Source organism: Sebastes fasciatus, chromosome 20, assembly GCF_043250625.1.
Source record: "Sebastes fasciatus isolate fSebFas1 chromosome 20, fSebFas1.pri, whole genome shotgun sequence".
Classification (NCBI taxonomy): domain Eukaryota; kingdom Metazoa; phylum Chordata; class Actinopteri; order Perciformes; family Sebastidae; genus Sebastes; species Sebastes fasciatus.
Window position 1 is genome coordinate 19,566,200 of NC_133814.1, and position 20,791 is coordinate 19,586,990.

The following is a 20,791-nucleotide window of genomic DNA, read 5'->3' on the forward strand; positions in this document are numbered from 1 at the left end:
TTGGAAATATGTTCAAGAATGTAATTTAAGTTTTCACCCAGAATCCTTCATTTGAAGGTAAAACCGTAGTTACGAGGTTTCCACATGAGAACGCTGCCTCCAGATTCTTTGGCTGCTCAGCGTTCCCAGGTAGATAAATTGTGCTCCTTGTCCCTTTTTTTCTCCTCACATCCCCTCCTCCCTCCATACCCTCCTTTCAGGCCTCCCGTGGGTAATAGCAGGGATTATATATGAGAAGGCACCAACCTGCAATCTCTACGAGAGCAAATGCACAGTATGCACCAGTATTTTCTCAAACAAATTAGAGGTGGGGGGGGAATCAATACAGCATAGTATCGCAATATTTTGCGTTTGAATATTCTCATTTTATCTCATCTTCAACCACTTATCCGGGGTCATGTCGCGGGGGCAACAGCTCCAGCAGGGGACTCCAAACTTCCCTTTCCCGGGCCACATTAACGTTTGAATATTCTGTAATAAACTATTAACCTCTTAACAATCTGACCCGGCTGCTATTCTGTCTTTCAGAGGCTGTCTTAAAGGCAAAGTGAAGATACTGGTATCATATGAAACTAAGAAAAAACCTAAGGAATTGATTGGTATCAATCATGTCATACTAACTTGTTGGGAAAAATGTCAAATAACGCTCCAAATTTATACAAAATTTTGACGAGGAAAAACTGGCATGGCCATTTTCGAAGGGGTCCCTTGACCTCTGACCGCAAGATATGTGAATGAAAAGTCCGAGATGAACCTAGTGGAAACTGTATCTTATTAGATAAAAAAGATGTTGACAAACATGCATAATTTGCAGCTGATGAAAAGCTAATAAATCCCAATATATTGCAATATATATTTTTGCAATACACAGCATATCGCAAAATGTTTAAAATCGCAATAAGATTGTAGCGCGACTTAAATATCGTGATAATATCGTATCGTGGGGCCTCTGGTGATTCCCAACCCAAATACAAATAGTAAAAAGAACATTCAGTGACTTATCTAACTCTCTCTGGGATCAAAATAAATATGTTGGTAACGACACAGAAAGAGGCTTTATGTAAAACTCTAAATCTGGGCTGATAACATGCATATTTTTGCTGCCACTAGATTTAGAAATCAGTGGGAACCTTCTTTGTTTTGAGGTTGGCCTGGATACAAAGTGATGTGCACTAGGAGTTTGTGTCTGCTGGATTTGGAAGACTAATTTGCATTATAGGTGCTCTGCAAAACGTTACCCCCCAAAACATGAACTAATTTGACTCTCCTGACTAATTTAAAAGTCATTTCTTCACCATAAATTTGTGACCATCTGCATATCAGCCTTGGGCATCCTTATTAGACTTTCTGCCATCTTCGCCATTCATTTGCTGATGAGGATGCAATCTTCATACTTTCTTCTGAATTTATGCGTGAAGGGGTAACCCTATAGAGGGTAGATGTGCTGTTTCACAATGCTCCAGGGTCTCCTCATTACTTCACAGCTTCCTCCTTGTCCTCTACTCTTAACTGCACTCTTCTCCTCTTGCTACATACCGGGTCTGCCCAAGACAGGAACTTCCCCCTCCTCCAGCATGTCCTCCTCATCTGTCTTTGCTGTGTTGTTAATTGTCTAACATGCTCTCTGTCTTTCTTGCTCTCCGTTACAATAAAGGTGGTGAGCAGCATCCCTGTAAGGCTCGCAGTGTTGCTCGGTGAGCTCCTTGAAGTGAACTCTCCGCTGCCGTCGCCTGGATCCAGGGATTGTCTCTCCTCACTGGGCTGTGAGATCAGACCTTGCTCCCCCCCCCACACCTCCAGCTTCTGTCCAACCTCTCACTGAAGACGACAACAATGTGACTACTGGACTCCGTCAGAACCATGTGACCTGCTGTTATGGATCTGAGAATCAGCATACATTGAATCAACACTCATCCAGGTAATCTAGCACACTGTGGCCTGCATACATACATAACACTGCATCAATGCATTTAGCTGCTGACATGAGCTTCTTATGAGTTCCCATTTGAGGTCGGTCTCTTGAGGATTTCACTTTGACACTCTGGTTTGGTTTGTTTTCTTTGTGTATTGATAGACGTTTTTGTCACAAGTTCCCGGCATATTTGTGGCCGCTCTGTCACTTCCTCAATCTGGAGATTCATGGCTACAGTGTGTTGTGTTTGTCAGCTGGTAAACAGGACCAAGAAACAGGAACTTGGACAGTAGTGTGAAACGGTAGTGAGAACAGAGGACAGCACAGTGGTATACAGTAGTAAACCACTGTTAACTTGACCACAGCTGTTTGTAAAATGGTACGGTTTGTATTCATACTTTAAGGTCATTTTATTAGGAGTCTGTGAAATAGAGTCACGGTTGGCTTTGTACTTTGTCCTGATATTTGGAACCAGATTAAGCAATTGTGTCGATCAGTTGGTTAAATGTATTGTCTTGCTCTAGCCCAGGGGTGCCCAATACGTCGATCGCGATCTACCGGTCGATCGCAAAGGTAGTGTGGGTAGATCGCATGGCATTAAAAAAAAAAAGAAAAAAAAAAAAAAAAGTTTTTTTTTTTAAATAGACGTCAGCCAACAAATTGCAACACTGTTTCACCTGAACTCATCTGGAGTGGAGGATGAGATTTTGACACTACAAGCTGACATTCAGCTTAAGTCCAGGGCTCATGGACAGTTCTGGAACTTACTCACAGAGGAAAAGTACCTCAACATGAGGAAATGTGCTACCTCCTTGACTGCATTATTCGGCTCCACTTATTTATGCGAGTCAGCCTTTTCCCACATGAAGATTATTAAGTCCAAATACCGTTCCACCTTGACTGATGATCATTTGGAAGTGTGCTTGAGGCTGGCTATCAGCAGCTACTGTCCGGACTATGCATCCCTGGCTGATTCCATTCAGTGCAAGTCATCAGAGTAAGGTAATGACAAAAAATGTACAGAGTTATATTGTACAATATGGGTTCATGCAGTTATGCAAGGTACACCAACATATATTGTACATATAAAGAATACTCAATATATTTATAAATAAATATATGTTTTGCATTTTTATAGTAGGTAGATCATTTTGACTTGGTCATTTTATAAGTAGCTCGCATGCTGAAAAAGTGTGTGCACCCCTGTTCTAGCCTGTATACTGCACAAAAAGGCCTTTTATATTTTTTCACTTGAGACTTTGAGCCTCAAATTGAACCTGAAATGCCTACTTTTGTTGACATTATAGATTGTTATTATAAGTGTCTGACAACATTATGGAAAGGACACTGCAGAAACATTTTTCTTACCTTTCGCTTGATCTGGTTTGTTTGTTATTGTGTCAAAGTGCCACTCAAGTAGAAGTCTCGTTGTGAAATCTGAATATCTGTATACTCTGGCTCAAATGAATATTGGCAGCCATCGAAGACCTCGTCTTTATTATCCAAATCATGTAAATATTTAGCCATGGCATTGAAAATATTTTAGATAACCCTAAGCTATGCTTGCTGTACTCCAACAAAATCTCGCGTTTCCACCATGGATGTATTCCACGTTTCCACCGCTGTCTTCCGGCAAGACGTCACTTCGCCGGATTTCAGAACGAAACCTCTGCTTGAACGAGACTCTTTCCATAATGTTGTCAGACACTTATAATTACAATCAGAACCTGTCATGGCAAAAACATGCACTTTTAGTTGACGTAAATGACGGTGCCAGCTTGCCCCAATAGCATCATATTGCAGTCTGTGAGCGGCTGCCGTCTACAGCGTTCTCCCACAATACTGGACTAATTTCAGAAATGGTTATCCCTTAGTTAGACGTAGATGTACAGGTATCACTGTATTGGGCGTAATGGGACAACTAAAGCAGACAGAGATGGAAGTAAATCCAGACTAAATGTTTTTTAGAATTTTTTTATCAAGATGGTTCTTTCTCAATTTGCAGTCTCAGGCATCAGCTGAGGTCACTGGGGCTTTCCCAGTTGGATAGTCTGCTTCTGTCAAATTACTGTCTGTATATTTAACTACAGATTCCCCTTTCCTGTTATTACAACCCATGCAATGGCTAATAGGAGATTTAATAAGTGCGAAAGCCTCTCAACACCCCCGCCTTTGACTTTTCTTGTATTTAACAATCCCCTTTCATTGTTGTGCAAATCAAATATTTTGGTCGCCGCCAAGCTGTTTAATGACTTGTGGAGGTGTTTGACCATGAAAAGAATAAAGAAAAAAGGAGCATAGAGTAGATGTAGAGGAATGGAAAACAAAGTCTAAGACGGAAGGAAAGAGAAAGGAGAGGAGACTGTGTGTTTGTGGCTAAGTCATTGTCTGCGTGTCCACATGTGTCTGCATGTGTATGTATCTTATCCAGGGTTTTTGTCAGGAGTGTGTGGCAGTCTTGTTCCCATTTCCGCTCTGGAGCGGAGCGCTACAGGAAGGCTGGCTGGTTGGCTGGCTGCACAGGAAAGGAAACAGTCTCTATCAAACAGCAGATGGAGGACAGCATGTGCTTACACTGCAGAAACACACACGTATACACGCAGGCGTGCATGAATGCAGCCCTGCACACATAAGGAGCTGTGTAGCTTTTATCGAGAGTGTGACCCAGATCGCACATCGCTATTGTCAGCTGTGGAGAATCAGAAGTTTTCATAAGAGTTGTAGTTGAATGAGGATGTTAGAGGACACCCTGACGTTTCAAATGCACTTTTGAGATGTTTTCATAATAGCAAAGACTTTTTTTTTCTTCCTGGAAGGTTGTTTTGCCCTCTCAAAGCTTTTTTTTCCCCCCATCGTCGTATTTATACTTTACATAGTGCCGCAGTCCCCTGCAGCTCGTCAACCTTCAAATCTCTATTCACCTCTGAAAAACTTCACTTGCATTGGAGTGTCGACAGAGTTTCGTTCACCAAACTGCAAAGAATCAGATTGTGTAAGGCATGAAAGTGACTTTCAAATGCTGCCTAAACTTTTATCAGTAAACCCAATCTATCAGATCCTTGGAGCAAAAACAATCACATATTTCAATTTAGTTCTGGGTTTTAATTTTCTTTCTGTGTTTTTTTGCTATTTTACATAAAGATACAATATATAGGAGGTTAACCAACACAGAATATCATGAAGTCATATATCATTGTAAAGCTTAAACTATAAGCTATCCATCGGTCACATTGTCATGACACTGAGGTCAGGAGAATTTGACCTTTGACCTCTAATGCTGCAGTGGGGTGAATTCTGAATGCCACTGCAAATGCCCCTTATAACTACATTCATATTGATCTGATGTGCCCATGGATAGTTCCAGCATAAAGAGCACAAAAAGAGCTTTAAAGTTATATATTACATGAATAACAACAATAACAACATTTCTTATCAGAATACAATTAAATGTTGAATATGAATAATGAATAATGTTGTGGGATTGTTCCATATTTCATGGGCTATTTTGGGGTTTCTACATTATTATTACATATTTAAAAAAAAAAAAGAAGAAAACCAAAGTATTCGAATAGTGATTTGGAGGTCGGTTACCATGGCAACGGTTGAAGCATTTGGGTCAGCCCTAATATACATCATATACTAGAATTTTAATTCCTGTTAATTCTGAAGATTTTACGAAGTTGCTGGTGTATAAATTATTATTTTAATAATAAATGACAATTCAGTAAATTCATATCTATGTAGTTATTTGTTATATTTTGTTTTACAAAGTTAGGAAAGTTAATGTTTATGTCAAGCCTGTTGTTGCCTTACACATAAAAGAATGATCCCAGTCACTTCCACACAGTGAGGCATACAGCTTATTAATTAAACACTGGAGTCAGATCGGTACTCTGTATCGGCCGATACCCAAAGCCCAGGTACTGGTATCAGTATTGGGACTAAAAAAGTCGGATCGGTGCATCCCTATCTCATAGTTATCAGCAGAGCTGAGATTCTGACCCTTGTGTTACCTCTGTAGCCTGCAGGTCAAACACATTTGTCTGCTGTTGAGATTTAGTGATACCCAATATGTCAACACCGCCTCCTCCTCCTCCTCATCCTCCTGCCCCCCGCCTGGTGTGTGTGCCCATGATTTCTGATGGCCCGTCATGCCTCCATGCCTCTGTCAAGAGTTGTTAGTAGCGGACCATGCATGCAGGGAGAGGCCCGGCCCGCAGAGCTTTTGTCAGCAGCGTGTTAAGACTGGATGTTGCACTTCCTTTTTCTCAAGAGGGCAGCGAGTTCTCCGAGAGGTCTTCGACGTAGAATAGTCGTTTGCTCTCCATATGGTGTGTGTATGTGTGTGTGTCCATTCTCATTCGTGCAACAAGTCTGCTTAGGAGGGAGGACAATGAGGCTCACTATGGTTCCCAAGGCCCCACTGAATGACTCATATTCCTATAGAATTCAGGCAACAGGGTTACACAATCTTAATCAACAAAGTGCTGCTCATAACGTGCTCTGCGGGGGCCGTGATCCTGCGAAAGAGGATTGTGAAAAAATGTGTCAGGTTTGGGGTTTTGGGTAACATAATTACTGCGCTGCCACTTCCAGTTTCTCCTAGGAGGCTGCTGGAATCAGCTGTGAATCTGGACTATGCTGTAAAAAATACCAGTTGTTTTTCTACTTGTTTGTCAAACCTGTTGTCGCCCGCGTGTTTGATAAGGGGGCTGTTATTCTGGAAGATGAAGTGAGATACTGCGGTTTTGCTATGGCAACCGGAGCTGTTTGACAGTAAAACCTTGCTTCCCCGTGCAGACAGTGTGGGTACACGTCAAGAACAAGTCCTCACATCCTTTTTTTTCAAAGAGGGTCTTATAGTCTGCGTCTGCACTGAGCAGACAGGTCTGCTCTATCTCTGCAGAGCAGCAGAGGCGGCCTCCTCATCCTCGCAGCGTGGGACGTTCACTTATCCCTTCTGGGCCCACGTCTCCTCTCCTCCTCTTTTCCTCCCCTCAGAATCAAGTGGCTTTTTGTTCTCCCGCTGCAGTGCTTATCACTTGTTTCTCCACCGCTGCCCTCCCCATCCCTCTCTCCGGGAATGAAAGGATATTTTGGGGGATAGATCTTGTCTGTCCTGCACAGATCCCCCAAGGACTGTAGTTATCTCTGTCTCTGAAAATAGGGGGTTCTATACAAGATCCCCTCCTCTCTTTCTCCGTTTAGCCCCAGTCTCTGCGTCAGCGCTGATGTTAAATAAATCTCACGCCGGTAGAAAAGCTGTGTGGATTGTCATCATTACAGGCACTGACACTGCGACTTATTCTAATTCATTTGAGTGACTTCTTTATCCCACAGGATTTCTCAATTGCCTGTTATTTCTACGCTCGAATAACATGACATTAAAACGCGCCGTATACATTCTCGGGGGAGGCAGTGTGGTCGGTTGTAATGCTCTCTAAAACCAGCCTCCCAGACGCCATCTGAGTCAGCGGTTATGATTCTGCATAGAACTACACTCTAATCTGTTTAATCCCTTTTTATTGACCATTAAAACTTTTCTAAAAAGGAACTCTGATGGATTTATGGTCAGATAAAAAGAGGTGATTTACCCATAATGTGACCATCAGTCGTCATTTTCTTTATTGTTTCAGATTTATTCTGATGTGTAAGCTTATAATCAGAAAGGACGTGGTTCCTGAATGGCTAATGTGTCTGCATTGAAGGAACCACACAGTCTAATCAAACTCATATCTCATATGGCAGTGTTACGAATTATAAGTCTTGATAAAAACTGAGAACTTTAAAGGGAAATTCCAGTATTTCTCAATCTGTGTCTCATTTTCATATTTTTGTCTATACTATGACTATTGGTGATGATGACATGTCACTCATGAAGGCAAAGAGTGTGAGCCTCCTACAGCTTTCCAAAAACTTAAAGGAATAGTTCGCTGTTATAGGAAATACACTTATTTGCTTTCTTGCCGAGAGGTAGATGAGAAGATCGATGCCGCTCTTAGACACAAGAGCGGTATCGATCTTCTCCTCTAACTCTTTACTGGGGATGCACCGATTGCAAAATTCTGGGCCGATACAGATTTTTAAAATAACAATTTGGCCAATAGCCGATACCAAGGTTTTTTTTAATTTCATTTTCGATGTTCTTTATTCCCCTTTTGTGCCAAGGAAACAAAAACCTCTTCATTATAAAAAAAAATAATGGCTCTGTTTTAAAGCTTTTCATCATTTCATTACACAGTCTTTGAATGAGCCCAAATTCAATCATACTACAAATTTATGAAATTTAATATAACCTTCCTTCACATGAAAAATATTATTTAAAAAAGAAAAAGAAAAAGAACTGCTTCCAAAGCATTTTTAGCTGCTATACAACTACCTACTCAATGAGAAGAATGTTTCAGTACTTACACAGCCCAACAAAAATATTTATGTGAAACATAAATTAAATGTTATAGTGATTAGAAACATAAGCAGTGTTTCTCACACATGGACGTTGCTTGCTCTGCTTGCTCTTACTTACTTCCTCATATATTAACGGCCGCCCAAGTATATTTGGCCCATTTTAGTGCCATCGGTGATTGTCATCTAATTTGCCGAAAGGCTGATGTCGGTCAACAAGGCGAATATTGTCCGATACCGATGTTTGACCAATAAATCGGTGCATCCCTACTCTCTACAAAAATGATTATATTTCCCAAAAACTATTCCTTAAAATTTGATAAAAAATAATCTCAAATACTTGTCTTCGAGTCCGACTGAAAGTAAACACAGACACTAATCCACTAGAAATCCCTGTAGCTCTTGTAGCGAACTGCACAGCACATCCACATCCTGCTCAATTTGCTGTCTGATTTACAGTTTGTATACGTTACTGTGAGGCTGTGGCTCACTTGAGATTTAGCTTGTGTGTGCATGCTTGAGAATTACTAGAGAACATGAGAAGATGTTTTGTGTCTCCAAATTGCACACATAAAAGGAGAAGCTACACAAAATGCACTTTTTTATTGACTGCTTCTATTTGATGAAGGGAGACTTGAGTCGAGTTGCGTCTAATTGCTCCACAGCTGCTTTGCAATTTGCTACAACAGCTACATGGATTTCCGGGGGGACTACTCTCTGTGTTTGTTAGTGTTTTTTTGGTTAGCCTTAAGTTTTGAGAGGATTTCTGTAAATAAAAGTTTTTTTTTAAAAGCTGTAGGAGGCTTGCATCCTTGCCCCAATCAACATCATTCTTGCTGGAGTCCTGGTTTTCCAAATATCTATAATTATGACGAGTCATAAACCTAAAACATGAGAATAACATCCACCTTGACAAATACCAGAATTGTCCTTTAACCATTTGAAGAATGCAGGTTCAACATATACTTAAACCTCCAAAAAGGACCCTCGCCTCATATTCAATACCCGAGAATTCATTAGTTTACCTCCGTATGCTACACATTTGTCCTCCTCTTAATGGCCCTACACGTTGAGCAGTACATTTCACATACATCACCACGCTGACAGGCTCCCAGCTTTATACACAACACCTTCTTCTTCTTCTCTTTCTCTCTCTCTCTGCCTCTCACACTAATACCTGTTCATAGCACAGCACCGGTAATCACCGAGCGCTGGGTGATAATGAGAAGTGTCACAACGCCGGTTCCGTCATTTCCAGCCCAGCTGCCGCGCATTACGCTGGCTATCGACGGCTCTGATTCCAGCCCATAATTGCTCTGCCTCTGAATAATTGAAAGCGGGGAGGAGGTAAATCCCTGAGGTGTCAAGGTGGGAGAAAGATGGATGCCTCTGTGTTCAATGCTGTCAGGTCTGGAGGTGTAAAGGGGCCTGGAGGACATGATGAGACCCCTCGCATGGGGAGATTGTCCCCACACACATGATGGACCACTAGTGGAATGATTTCTGGCACGGTGGTCCTCAAACAGGCACTGGCACATGTGTTTCCCACGGATCCCTGCTGAAGTGGATTTGTGGGTATGTGTGTGTCCCCCATGTGTGTGTGTTTCATGCCAGAAAGTGTAGCTTTGCATGCCAATTGGTAGCAGATTTGGAGCAGAAACGTATGCATGTAGTGTGTTTGCGCAGGCGTGTAAATCTGTAGGATCAGAAGTGGTTTAAAGACCTACTGGCTCCTTTACTATGACAGTGTGTGTGTGGGACGCACTTACACACACGACTAAATGACACTCAAACAAGCCGACCAAGTGCGAGCTCAGATGTGGCGTTTGCTAGTTGCAGACAGACTGGAGTAAATATTTACTTCCAATTACGCTCTTGGTTTCCATGCCTCGCCAGAATGTGACAGTAGCTTTTAATTTATACGCTAAATTAGAGCTGCTCTCATGTGTTATGGCTGGAATGTTTTTAAGAGGATTATCAAATAATCGCTTCTCATCTCAGCCCCGTGTTATTTTTAACTAATATGCAGCAGCTAAAAAGCTCTTATTTCCAGTGCGGACTACTCTAATGGCGGAGCTCTCAGGGTCAGACGCAGTAGCCGCCATATCTCAGTCAACAGGATGTTATGGCCTGAACCTGGCAACCGACCACAGCTTTCTTTCCCCCTGGCAGTGGCTAACATGGTTTTCTCTGTGCTCTTTTATTCGGTAAATGTTTCTGACTTGTATGCAAATGTAACGCCGGCATACATTAACACATATGCATTTTCTGAGATCGCCGTGGGAGATGCTGCGTTTGTTCCCATAGAGGTGGAGGGCTGACGCTGCAGAGCGGAGTCAGCGGGTCTCTCCAAGGTCATTACCACTGCCACAGCGTCTGGGCGCCCTGGGAAGGAGGCAGGGATTGATTAATGGCAATGCTACTGTAGGAGGAGCGCAGGAGGGGAGGAGCCCAGATTGGCAAGAGAGCAGCGCTGCAGAGTTGTTACTGTATGGTGGTGCTATAGATAGTGCTAGTGTGAGATACTGCAGAGTGTGACACAGTACTACAACTACTTCTGATGATAATGATAGTATTATTTATATATCTAAGTTGGATCTTCAGTCCAAGGTGTGTTATACCAAACGCTCTCCTTCCAAATATCTCTGTTCTTCAGGAGCTGTTGACTCAGACTAAAAGCTGGATTGACATCAGGTTCTCAGTTTTTCAGTGCGTCTGTGTGCTGGGTTTTCTTTTTTTAACATCTTGATAAAGCCGAGGTGTTCGACATCCCACAGGTGCCGCCACGTTGGTGGCAGTACTGCTGGTCAGGTTACCATGGGAACACATTGTGTAGAACAGCAGTATATGTGTTAAAACAAGTCTACATTTTCCACAGTGTACTTTTTTCAAAATCTTAGATTGGATAATGACTAGTGTGAGACAGATGGCTCCTGTAGTTTCATTTTAAATAAGTAAAATGATATATGCATGGACTACATCGTGATACAGTCTTGAGTTCAGAGAGAGCAACACTGATCACCTTGTCCAACTAGGTTACATTGCATGGGAAGCAGTCTGTCACACATCTGTGTGAGCAGATGGACACCCCAGCTTCATTTCCTCAGTCAACACTGTGAATGTAGCGCACTGTCCTTTAAATAGCTAACCCGGCCCAGGTTTACACACTGCAGCTCCCCGAAGAGACAGAGAGGCGCGGAGATATGAGGACGACCAGCTGAAATAGAAAGCGAGAACTTGTGAAACTTCCTGCAGTGATCTGATCAAAACTTGCTTCTTGTTTTCTTGATATCCTCCACATTAAATCCCCAAACACATGCAATTCAGTGCAGTGGACACAGACTTACCCATGTGCTTGGGTATATTTTCGTTTTACACAATATGCATATTAACTGTAACTTTCCCAAAATAATAATAATCTGTTAATCTGTGCATAAAGACTGGAAGCAAAATGAAACATTCTGTTTCCAGTCTTAATGCTAAGCTAAGATAACTGCCTCCTGGCCGTAGCTTCATATTAACGTACAGATATGAGAGCGGTGTCGATCTTCTCATCTAATTCTCTGCAAGAAAGCAACTAAGATTATTTCCCCAAATCTCAATGTATTCCTTTAATAGTCAACATATGAAATAATCTATGTCCGATTTAACTGTCTAAACACTTAAAGGTGCTATTGATAACATTGATAACATTCAGCCACTAGATGTCACATTCTTCTTCCCCCGTATCATTTAATTTACTTCACAACAAGTCGTTGCCAGGCACTTACTGTCAATCTCAGCCATTTATCTGTTTTTTTCCACACTGACAACCCAGAGATGCCAACGTTGTTTTACTATTGGCTCACAAGCCTTGTTAGAAGTCGTAACCAAACGTCAGATATCGTCCACAGACATAAACAAAACATTTATTTTCGACCTGCCAACATTTTTTAAATGATTAATTCACAATCAGAGCATTTTTTTTTTTCAGGTAAAGCCATCCTTTTTTTCGGCACCTTTCTAAAAGCTCTGTGGATGTATTATTTAAAAAATATATATATATATTCATCTACGTAAAATGTTATCAATAATACCTTTTAAAGGGACTATATGTAACTTTTAGAAAGTCCTTGTTATTAATGCCGTTAAGTGGACTGCAGTCAGCATCCTGTTCCGCACTCCATAGGCGCGAGCAATCATCCTGGGCATCGGCCAAAACAGTGACTTGACATTACATTACAATCATATATCACCGTTAATGTCCAATCTCCATGATACTAACTAGCTTGCCATTTGCAAATTACTTCATCAGTTAACATTACGAAGCAAAACCGTCCCGAGTCCTTTACATAGAAATCAGTCCACAGGCTGTTATAGGCAACCGAGAAAATTGGGAAAGGTCTCAGTTTTTAGGTTACGTTACAATCTGTTCACACAATGGCAATACAAAGCGATTAATACATGTACATTGTTACTTATAGTACCTTTAATTGGGTTTATCCTCAGTTTTAGGGCAGGTTTTGACAACATGTTTTGAGCGCAGCAGTGAGGAACTGCACAGAAGGTTTTGGGTTACTGGTTGTTTTTCCTCTAATAAGCCATCTTGCAGGTTTCAGTTATAAAAAAAAAACCTTCGCCTAAAGGGTAAATAGTCTGGCAGCTTTTTCCCTCAGAGGACACAATGTACCTACCGCCCGTTATATCGCCCCTACACCCACTACCCATTTTCCGAATTCCCCAGCTGATGTATGTGAAGAGACAGAGCGACTCTGTGCCCGGAGAAGCCACATTCAGTGGAACTGACAGTGCTCTGTCTACGGGAACACCGGGTTTCCTGTCAGAGGCAAAGACACACAATTTCTCTGTCTTATCTTCTAATTGTAACAAGCTTGTCTTTATTTGATGCCTAGTTTTCTAGGGGGCTAATTAGTGAGACAATAGTGGAGAGCTGCAAGGGTGTCATTATGTCACTTTTCAGACTGAAGGAATGACAGAACACGGAAACACACCACAAGGAAAACACACGACCGCAGGGAGGGATAGCTCATCCTCCAAAACAAAACACTGCCAGGGAAGAACATTTATCAGCTCTCTGGTTTGGGACTATAAACGACACAAGATTTCAGTTTGTACGAGTCAGAATTCCCACAATGCCCTTTTCATGTTCGGAGCAAGGATAAAGAATCAAAGAGAGGTCGGCTTGTACTCTCTGTTGCCTGTCTGTGTGTTGTGATATGCTGATATTTGTGTGTGTGTGTGTGTGTCCACATTCTTGTTTGCACGCTGTCAGGATTGCAGGTATTCAGAGGTGGCAGGTTGTAATCAGTGGAGACCGAGCCGTGAGTCACACACGGTGCATACCAGGTGCTGGAGGTCTCTCTGAACACCTGACTGCAGCTGAGGTGTTGTCATATACAGTATGTAGACAGAGTGAGGTGAGACTTTTCTAGTATGGCAAAAAACATAGCTTAAAGTCTGCAGTGGTTTAAAGGGACTGTTTGTAACTTCTTACACGTGTAAATCAATCCGGGTCGCTGTCCCATGCGCGCTCACGTGTGGCTACGCTGTTCAGACTCAGACTCTAACACAAACTCCACGGAAGCACCAAAACCGCAAAGTTCTATCTAGTGAAGCCCGTCTTGCAAAACAGTGTTGGCCGCGGTCGTAGTTCGCGGGGGAGACCGTAGCTTTGGTCTCCAGGACCGGAGTCTCTGATGTACTCTGCTCCTCTGCCTGCCTGCTTGCCTTCACTAACACACCGCGCTCGTTCTCGCTATTTTGCTCCTCCTCTACACGTGCATGCGCACACACTACACACTGCAGAAGAGTTAGTAGCTCTGAGAATATCTAGTGAATGTACAGTGGACGTTTGTGCAGTTGACTTAACGGCCACAGGTGTCGCTGTTAACAATCATTTCTGATTCTTACAAACAGTCCCTTTAAGTTAAGAATAATTCTAGTTTCCTACCGTCCTTGTATTCAATTGGTGTTGGAGCTTGTGTCAGTACAGCTGAGGCGTCCCATTCTGCAGGCCAGGACGACACTGACCCACCATGAGACAGAACGAACTCTATGCTGGGTAACTCGGGACACGCTGGCTGTGTAGCCGGCCAGGACAATACCCTTCCCCAAGGCTACTTGCAGAACGTCTCCTATCGGAAAATAAGGACGCCTTAGAACTTCCCCCGAGCTGACATCTCCCATGACCTATTTTCATCACGGCTGATGGGTGGTGGCTAGCTGCAGAGTGCTAAATGGAGAAAGGACAATACACAGATGAGAGCACACACAGACAATGTGATGATAGCTGTTTGCCCAGAGTCTGACCCGAGCTAAACGATGACTAATACTGATAGTCTAATTTGAGACTGGTGGTCCTCTTGGCTGTTTTTTTTTTTGCTGAGTGAGGAGAAACCTGGAGGAATAGGAAGCAGCGTTATTTATAGTTATGTGAGGGACATTTCCTCACGAAGACGGAGGAAAGGAAGTTGGCCGATCTCCTTAGAGATGCTGAAGAGGTCAGGCTTGAGACCACTGCAGTGACAAGATGGGAAAAAAGCTGGAGAGCAGGGGGGTGAAAACAGCCTGTGGTCCCTTAGGAGCAGTTGAGCCTCGCAGGGGCTGGAGGCGAAGACGTGACATCTCCAGAGGTGATGGAGCCGGGGAACTACTGGGGACGCTTATAAGAAGCAGCAGCACTTTACCACAAGACACAGCCACAGGGCTCGCTACGAGCACTCCGCTGGCTGTCCCTGTTGAGCTATCGTACAAGCAAATAAACACACACATACATAAAATTCACTGCAGCTTGTGTAGCGGAAAGTCCCAAACGGCTGCATGAGTGAATTTCCACCTTACAAAAACCTCCAGTCTTATACACAGAGTCCTACCCTAAGGATTCACACACTCAGCTCAATAACCTCCCCCTCATCCAGGCTTGTGACATTTGCAGAGAGAGCCTTAAAGAGGGGGGATGAAGAGGGAGGAGAGCTGGAGACGGGGGTAGCACACTCTCCTCTCTCCTCTCATTAGAATTCTCTCATCAGTCTTCCTCCTGGAACTAGGGGGGACATGTCAGGGTTTATTAATCGCTCCAGGAAATATTATTGACCTGGACCTTCTGCTCCCTCTCTCCCTGCTGCAGTCAGTGTCTCTGCTCTGCTGCCTCCACATTCCTCCGGTGTCCTGTCTGGACACATTACAGGACACTGCGGCACAGCGTGGAGGCTTCAGCACACAGTGTCTTCATTGACTATGCACTTGGCCTGATGCTTTTCTTTTCACTGCAGCTGCAAAGCACCACTCACACACATGCACACACACACACACCTGCAGCCTTGGTAAGACAAAGCACACTCCGCTCTGCTTCATTACGGGGTGATAGCAGCTCTGTGCTGGCTCGTATTGCTTGGATTCCAACTTTTATGATAATAAAAAAAAAAAAACACCTTTGGAACTGCAACCGTGTCAAGGCGTATTGGTTTTCAAACCTTACCACTAGATTTCAAAAGAAAAAGAGGCGCTTAAATCAATGCGATGTGAAACCCATTCTGAATGCTCAAACACTAGAATCGATCGGAGATGCTCCTTTATCCTCCCTCCTCTCCATTCTTTTCACCGGGAGAAAATGAAGGAATGATCAGAGTCGTTCAGCTGAGACTTCTAGATGTCACTTGTGTGTAGCAGCTCTGGACGGAGCTCACGCTGCTTTGGGTGTTGCCGTGCATGTGTGTGTCTTTTGGCACTTTTCCACCAAGCAGTCCAGTTCAGTTTGTTACACGTTAGAACTAGGGCTGTCAAAGTTAACGCGATAATAAAGCGTTAACGCAAATTCGTTTTAACGGCACTAATTTCTTTAACGCATTAACGCAATTGATCTTTCGAGGAGGTTGTAGCGGGCTCAGCTTTAAAGCTAGAGTGAAGTTACTGGTATCATATGAAACTATAAAACCTAAGGCATCCATTGGTACCAATACTAGTTGTCGCGAAGGAGGCTAAATAACGCTCCAAACTTACACTATAAGCCATTTTCAAAGGGGTCCTTTGACCTCTGACCTCAAGATATGTGAATGTAAATGGGTTCTATGGGTACCCACGAGTCTCCCCTTTACAGACATGCCCACTTTATGATAATCACATGCAGTTTGGGGCAAGTCATAGTCAAGTCAGCACACTGACACACTGACAGCTGTTGTTGCCTGTTGGGCTGCAGTTTGCAATGTTATGATTTGAGCATATTTGTTATGCTAAATGCAGTACCTGTGAGGGTTTCTGGACAATATGTGTCATTGTTTTGTGTTGTTAATTCATTTCCAGTAATAAATATATACATGCATTTGCATAAAGAAGTGTATTTGACGGAAATTCATGCTGTCTCCTTTTTTCCGGTAGTGATATATTATAGCTAAAAAAAATGAAATTAATTTACCTTTATTTTAATTTTATTTCTATTAGTTTTTTAACCAGGCAATATCATTTCAGTTTAGTTTTTCTTAAAGGATATTGTTTCGCTTTAGTTTCAGTTTTAGTTTACTATAATAACCCTGCACGGGACATCCTGCACAAACCCGCCATTTTTAAATAGCCAAATGGCGACCGCATTTTTTAATTCATTCGGCCCAGATTTTGAGAAAAATGTCCGCTTGCAAAACTACGCCGTACAATTGATGAAGCGCAGACATTCCTCTGTTTGTTTGGCGTTTAAATGTTGCAGCGAGTGTCCCGTTGAGGATGATCTATGCGCAGTTTCATGCGCCGCCGCTACGGCGATCAGCTGAGAATCCCGCCAACACTGAGGGCGGTACCATCTGCAGTGGAAACACGACTAGAGAAAAGGTCCTGGTACCAAAAGTCGAGTGGAACAGAGCCGCGCCATGCAGTGGAAACACGGCTTTTATGTGAAGTGTTTGTGTTGGGGGGGGGTGTTATCAAAGAGGAAAGGGGGGGAGGTGGCAAAGAGTGGAGCGTGAGGGTGTGAGAGGTGTTAAGCCTCTTGCAGCTTGACTCTAGATTTCACTCCCCACAATCTGATACATCCAGTTTCGCTCGGCTTAACCGCTCATTCGTAGTTCAATATCAGCTGACATCCAGGCCTCTTGTTGGCATGCATGTCGTGTGTGTGTATGTTGTGATTTCTAACATATAGCACGCTAAGACCCTGCACATGCTATATCTTGGAAATCACACGTTTCAGCACGGCATTGCCACGGAAACAGCTGAACGAAAACAGCTGTTATCAGCTCAGAGTGGCATTTAATCAAGTTCCCTTTGCTCAGTCTTATAATGGACTGATTAGAGCATGAACATATGCCTTATTAGAGTAGTAAAGAGCGTTGCATTGGGTAGGGATGGTTGCAATAATAGCATTTGTGGAAAGACATGTCACCATAACCTTAACCCACACATGTAACCTTTTTTCTTTTCATAGAAATTGAAATGAGAACTGTAAAAATGGATGTTTCCTTGGCCTGGATGTTATCTTTGGAATTTTTTTTCTCAATGGGTTTGGTGAGGAAGCATGTAATCGTGGCCAGCCCTGTTTCTCAAATATTGGAGTATTGTGCCTCCATGTGGACATGCTAGCCATTACACTGTGAGCTTTATGACAGAACTAGTGAATGTCCAGGATATGAGTGTGTTGTTCCATTGTGTCTCCATGAACTTTGCACCGATGAGCACATTCCTGAAAGCAGCAGTCATGAATAAAGCAACATGCCTCAGATCTGTCAATAGCTTTTGTGTTTCCTAAATGGTGATGTTATCCAGCGGCCACGTTCGCATGAGTCTCGACTCTCCAGACATGTCTTGCACTAAATTTAATATCCGTCTTCATTTTGTTTTTCTGCAGTCACAATGGTCCCACTTCTGTTTTTGGTGGCGACAACAACAACACCTAATTCCACCGGCAATGGCAACCATACAGAAGGTAAGAACAATAAGGAGGGAGATGCACATCGACATGTGAGACTGAGCAACGCTGAACAATTTGAGATAGCAACAGAAACCCATTGCTATATCCACCGCAGTCATCACTTTTCCCTGAGATATGATTATTATGTGTCTTCCTCGGCGCATGCATCTGCTTGATAATAGCCTTTTCTACAGCCTTGTTATTACCGGATCACAATGAACTTCAGCAGCCCTGGACCGTAATTTACAGCTTATTGTGCGTCTTTATAAACACAGCTAATAGTTGGCTGTGTGGCTGTGACTCTTGGCTGAGTCTTAGAGGCTCTCATTTTGTGTCAGACAGACATACTGACAGGACGAAATGAGCTGATAGTTATCTCTGTAGACAAAATAAGGCAGAAACCAGTTATTAAATCAGGCCTGCGACCTGAAGAGAACATGGGAGGTCCGAAGTATTGATTCTATTTTATCAGTTAATACAATTTACTAGCTAACTACTAACTGTCAGTTAATTCAAATATTTAATCACAATTAATCACATAATTGTCCATAGTTAATTAATGACACATTTGTCATCTATTAAAGGGAGATTTGTGAAGTTTATCAACATGGTAGTGGGCAAATATGCTTGTTTTATGCAAACGTATGTATATATTTATCACTGGAAATCAATTAACAACACAAAACAATGACAAATATTGTCCAGAAACCCTCACAGGTACTGCATTTAGCATAAAAATATGCTCAAATCATAACATGGCAAACTGCAGCCCAACAGGCAACAACAGCTGTCAGTGTGTCAGTGTGCTGAGTTGACTTTTACTTGTCCCAAACTGGATGTGATTATCATAAAGTGGGCATGTCTGTAAAGGGGAGACTCGTGGGTACCCATAGAACCCATTTCATTCACATATCTTGAGGTCAGAGGTCGAGGGACCCCTTTGAAAATCGCCATGTTAGTTTTTTCTCGCCAAAATTTAGCGCAAGTTAGGAGCGTTATTTAGCCTTTAGTGACAAGATGGTATGACATTTATTAATTTACAGTAGTTTTATTTCCTTAGGTTTTGTAGTTCTAGTATGATACCAGTATCTTCACTTTAATTTTAAAACTGAGCCCGCTACAACCTTAGAAAGATCAAATACCGTCCGGGTTAAGGTTAATGCGTTTTAAGAAATTAGTGATGTTAAAACAAATTTGCGTTATTGCGTTAACTTTGACAGCCCTAGTATATAAATATAAAGTCAAATCAGTTCAGGAAGTAGAAATATTTCTTGTTATAAGGCAGTTAATAGAATAATTAAACGTACGTTTAATTATTATTTAAATATTTATTTTCCTCGCCAAAATTTAGCATAAGTTTGGAGCGTTATTTAGCCTCCTTTGTGAAAAGCTAGTATGACATGGTTGGTACCAAGGGATTCCTTCGGTTTTTTCTAGTTCCATATGATACCAGTAGCTTTAAAACTGAGCCCACCACAACCTAAAAATCACAAGTTGCGTTAATGCGTTAAAGAAACTAGTGGCGTTAAAACAAATTTGCATTAACGCGTCACTATCGCGTTAACTTTGACAGCCCTACAATTTACACATGGCTCAAACAAACACATGAATGCAGCACACAAACATACAGTACAGCACATATATACGGTCGGCCTTGCTCCCTCTTCCTGCCTCTTTGTTGGCGGTGCTCCCTGACCCCCCGGTTCTGCCTCTCCTTCTTCCTCAGCAGGCGTTACATCCCCCAGCCAGCACATCCTCCCCACCGTGCTGGTCCTGTCCCTGCTGCTGCTCATCATCGCGCTGCTAGCCTGGTACTTCCTCAGGTAAAGTCTCCCACCCCCTGCAAGGACTCACCCACCTCACCTCACCTCACCCACCCCCTCTCCCTCTCTCTCTCTCGCTGACTGGCTGTGAGCCAGGCTCAGGGGGCAGAGCTCAGGGTGACAAACACTTCCTCCTTTAGTCATTGAGGCGGAGCCCCGTCAGGAAGTGCTGCTAGGTGACTCCCTCTCGTGCTTAGTGAGAAGAGAGCAGGCTGTGACTGTGGACCTTGACGGGCAACAGAAGAGAGCAAAGAACTAATTCTGCACCACTTTCGGACTAGAGCGCCGTTGCTCCAAGACATCAGCTAATGAGAAAGAATAGCCTCAGTTTCAGATGGTAGGATGGATAGGCTTTTTGTTCAGATCATTTAGGAGATCTTAAGTATTTTTGTAGCTCTAATTTAAAAAAAATGAACTTATTTTATCATGGCATCATTAAATGTTCTAATTTTTTGTATTGTTTTTATCTGGCAGGTTAAAAAACCAGAGAAAAGCAGTCGTCACCACAGTCGACAAGAAGATACCAAATGGCATCCTGGAGGAACAAGGTAACGTTGTTGTAAATTGTACACATTGTGAGAAACCGCGAGACAGATTGTCGATTGTGAGAGCGACGGGCTGTCAAAAGAAGCATATCGTGAGAACGTAAAGAAGACTTAGAGACACATGAGGCAAAGAAAGAGGTTAAGACGGACAGAAGGACGTGTGAAAGAGGCATCAGCTTTATATTTATAACTGTATGTGCTCGTTGTCCCACCACTG

General features: G+C 42.6%; 1 protein-coding gene across 6 annotated transcripts in view; it reads left to right on the forward strand.

Moving 5' to 3' along the window:
* ptprea (protein tyrosine phosphatase receptor type Ea) overlaps positions 1–20,791 on the forward strand; it is a 72,670-nt gene that overhangs the window by 35,859 nt on the left and 16,020 nt on the right. For 2 of the 6 annotated variants that reach the window (XM_074619814.1, XM_074619816.1), the window contains exons 2-5: positions 1,655–1,918; positions 18,144–18,221; positions 19,933–20,029; positions 20,504–20,577. In XM_074619814.1, the coding sequence (XP_074475915.1) occupies positions 18,149–18,221; positions 19,933–20,029; positions 20,504–20,577 (244 nt within the window). In that variant the 5' untranslated portion in view covers positions 1,655–1,918; positions 18,144–18,148. Of the gene's footprint in view, positions 1–1,654; positions 1,919–18,143; positions 18,222–19,932; positions 20,030–20,210; positions 20,367–20,503; positions 20,578–20,791 lie in introns of those variants that run through there. The other 4 variants (XM_074619815.1, XM_074619817.1, XM_074619818.1 and 1 more) reach the window with 2 other exon arrangements.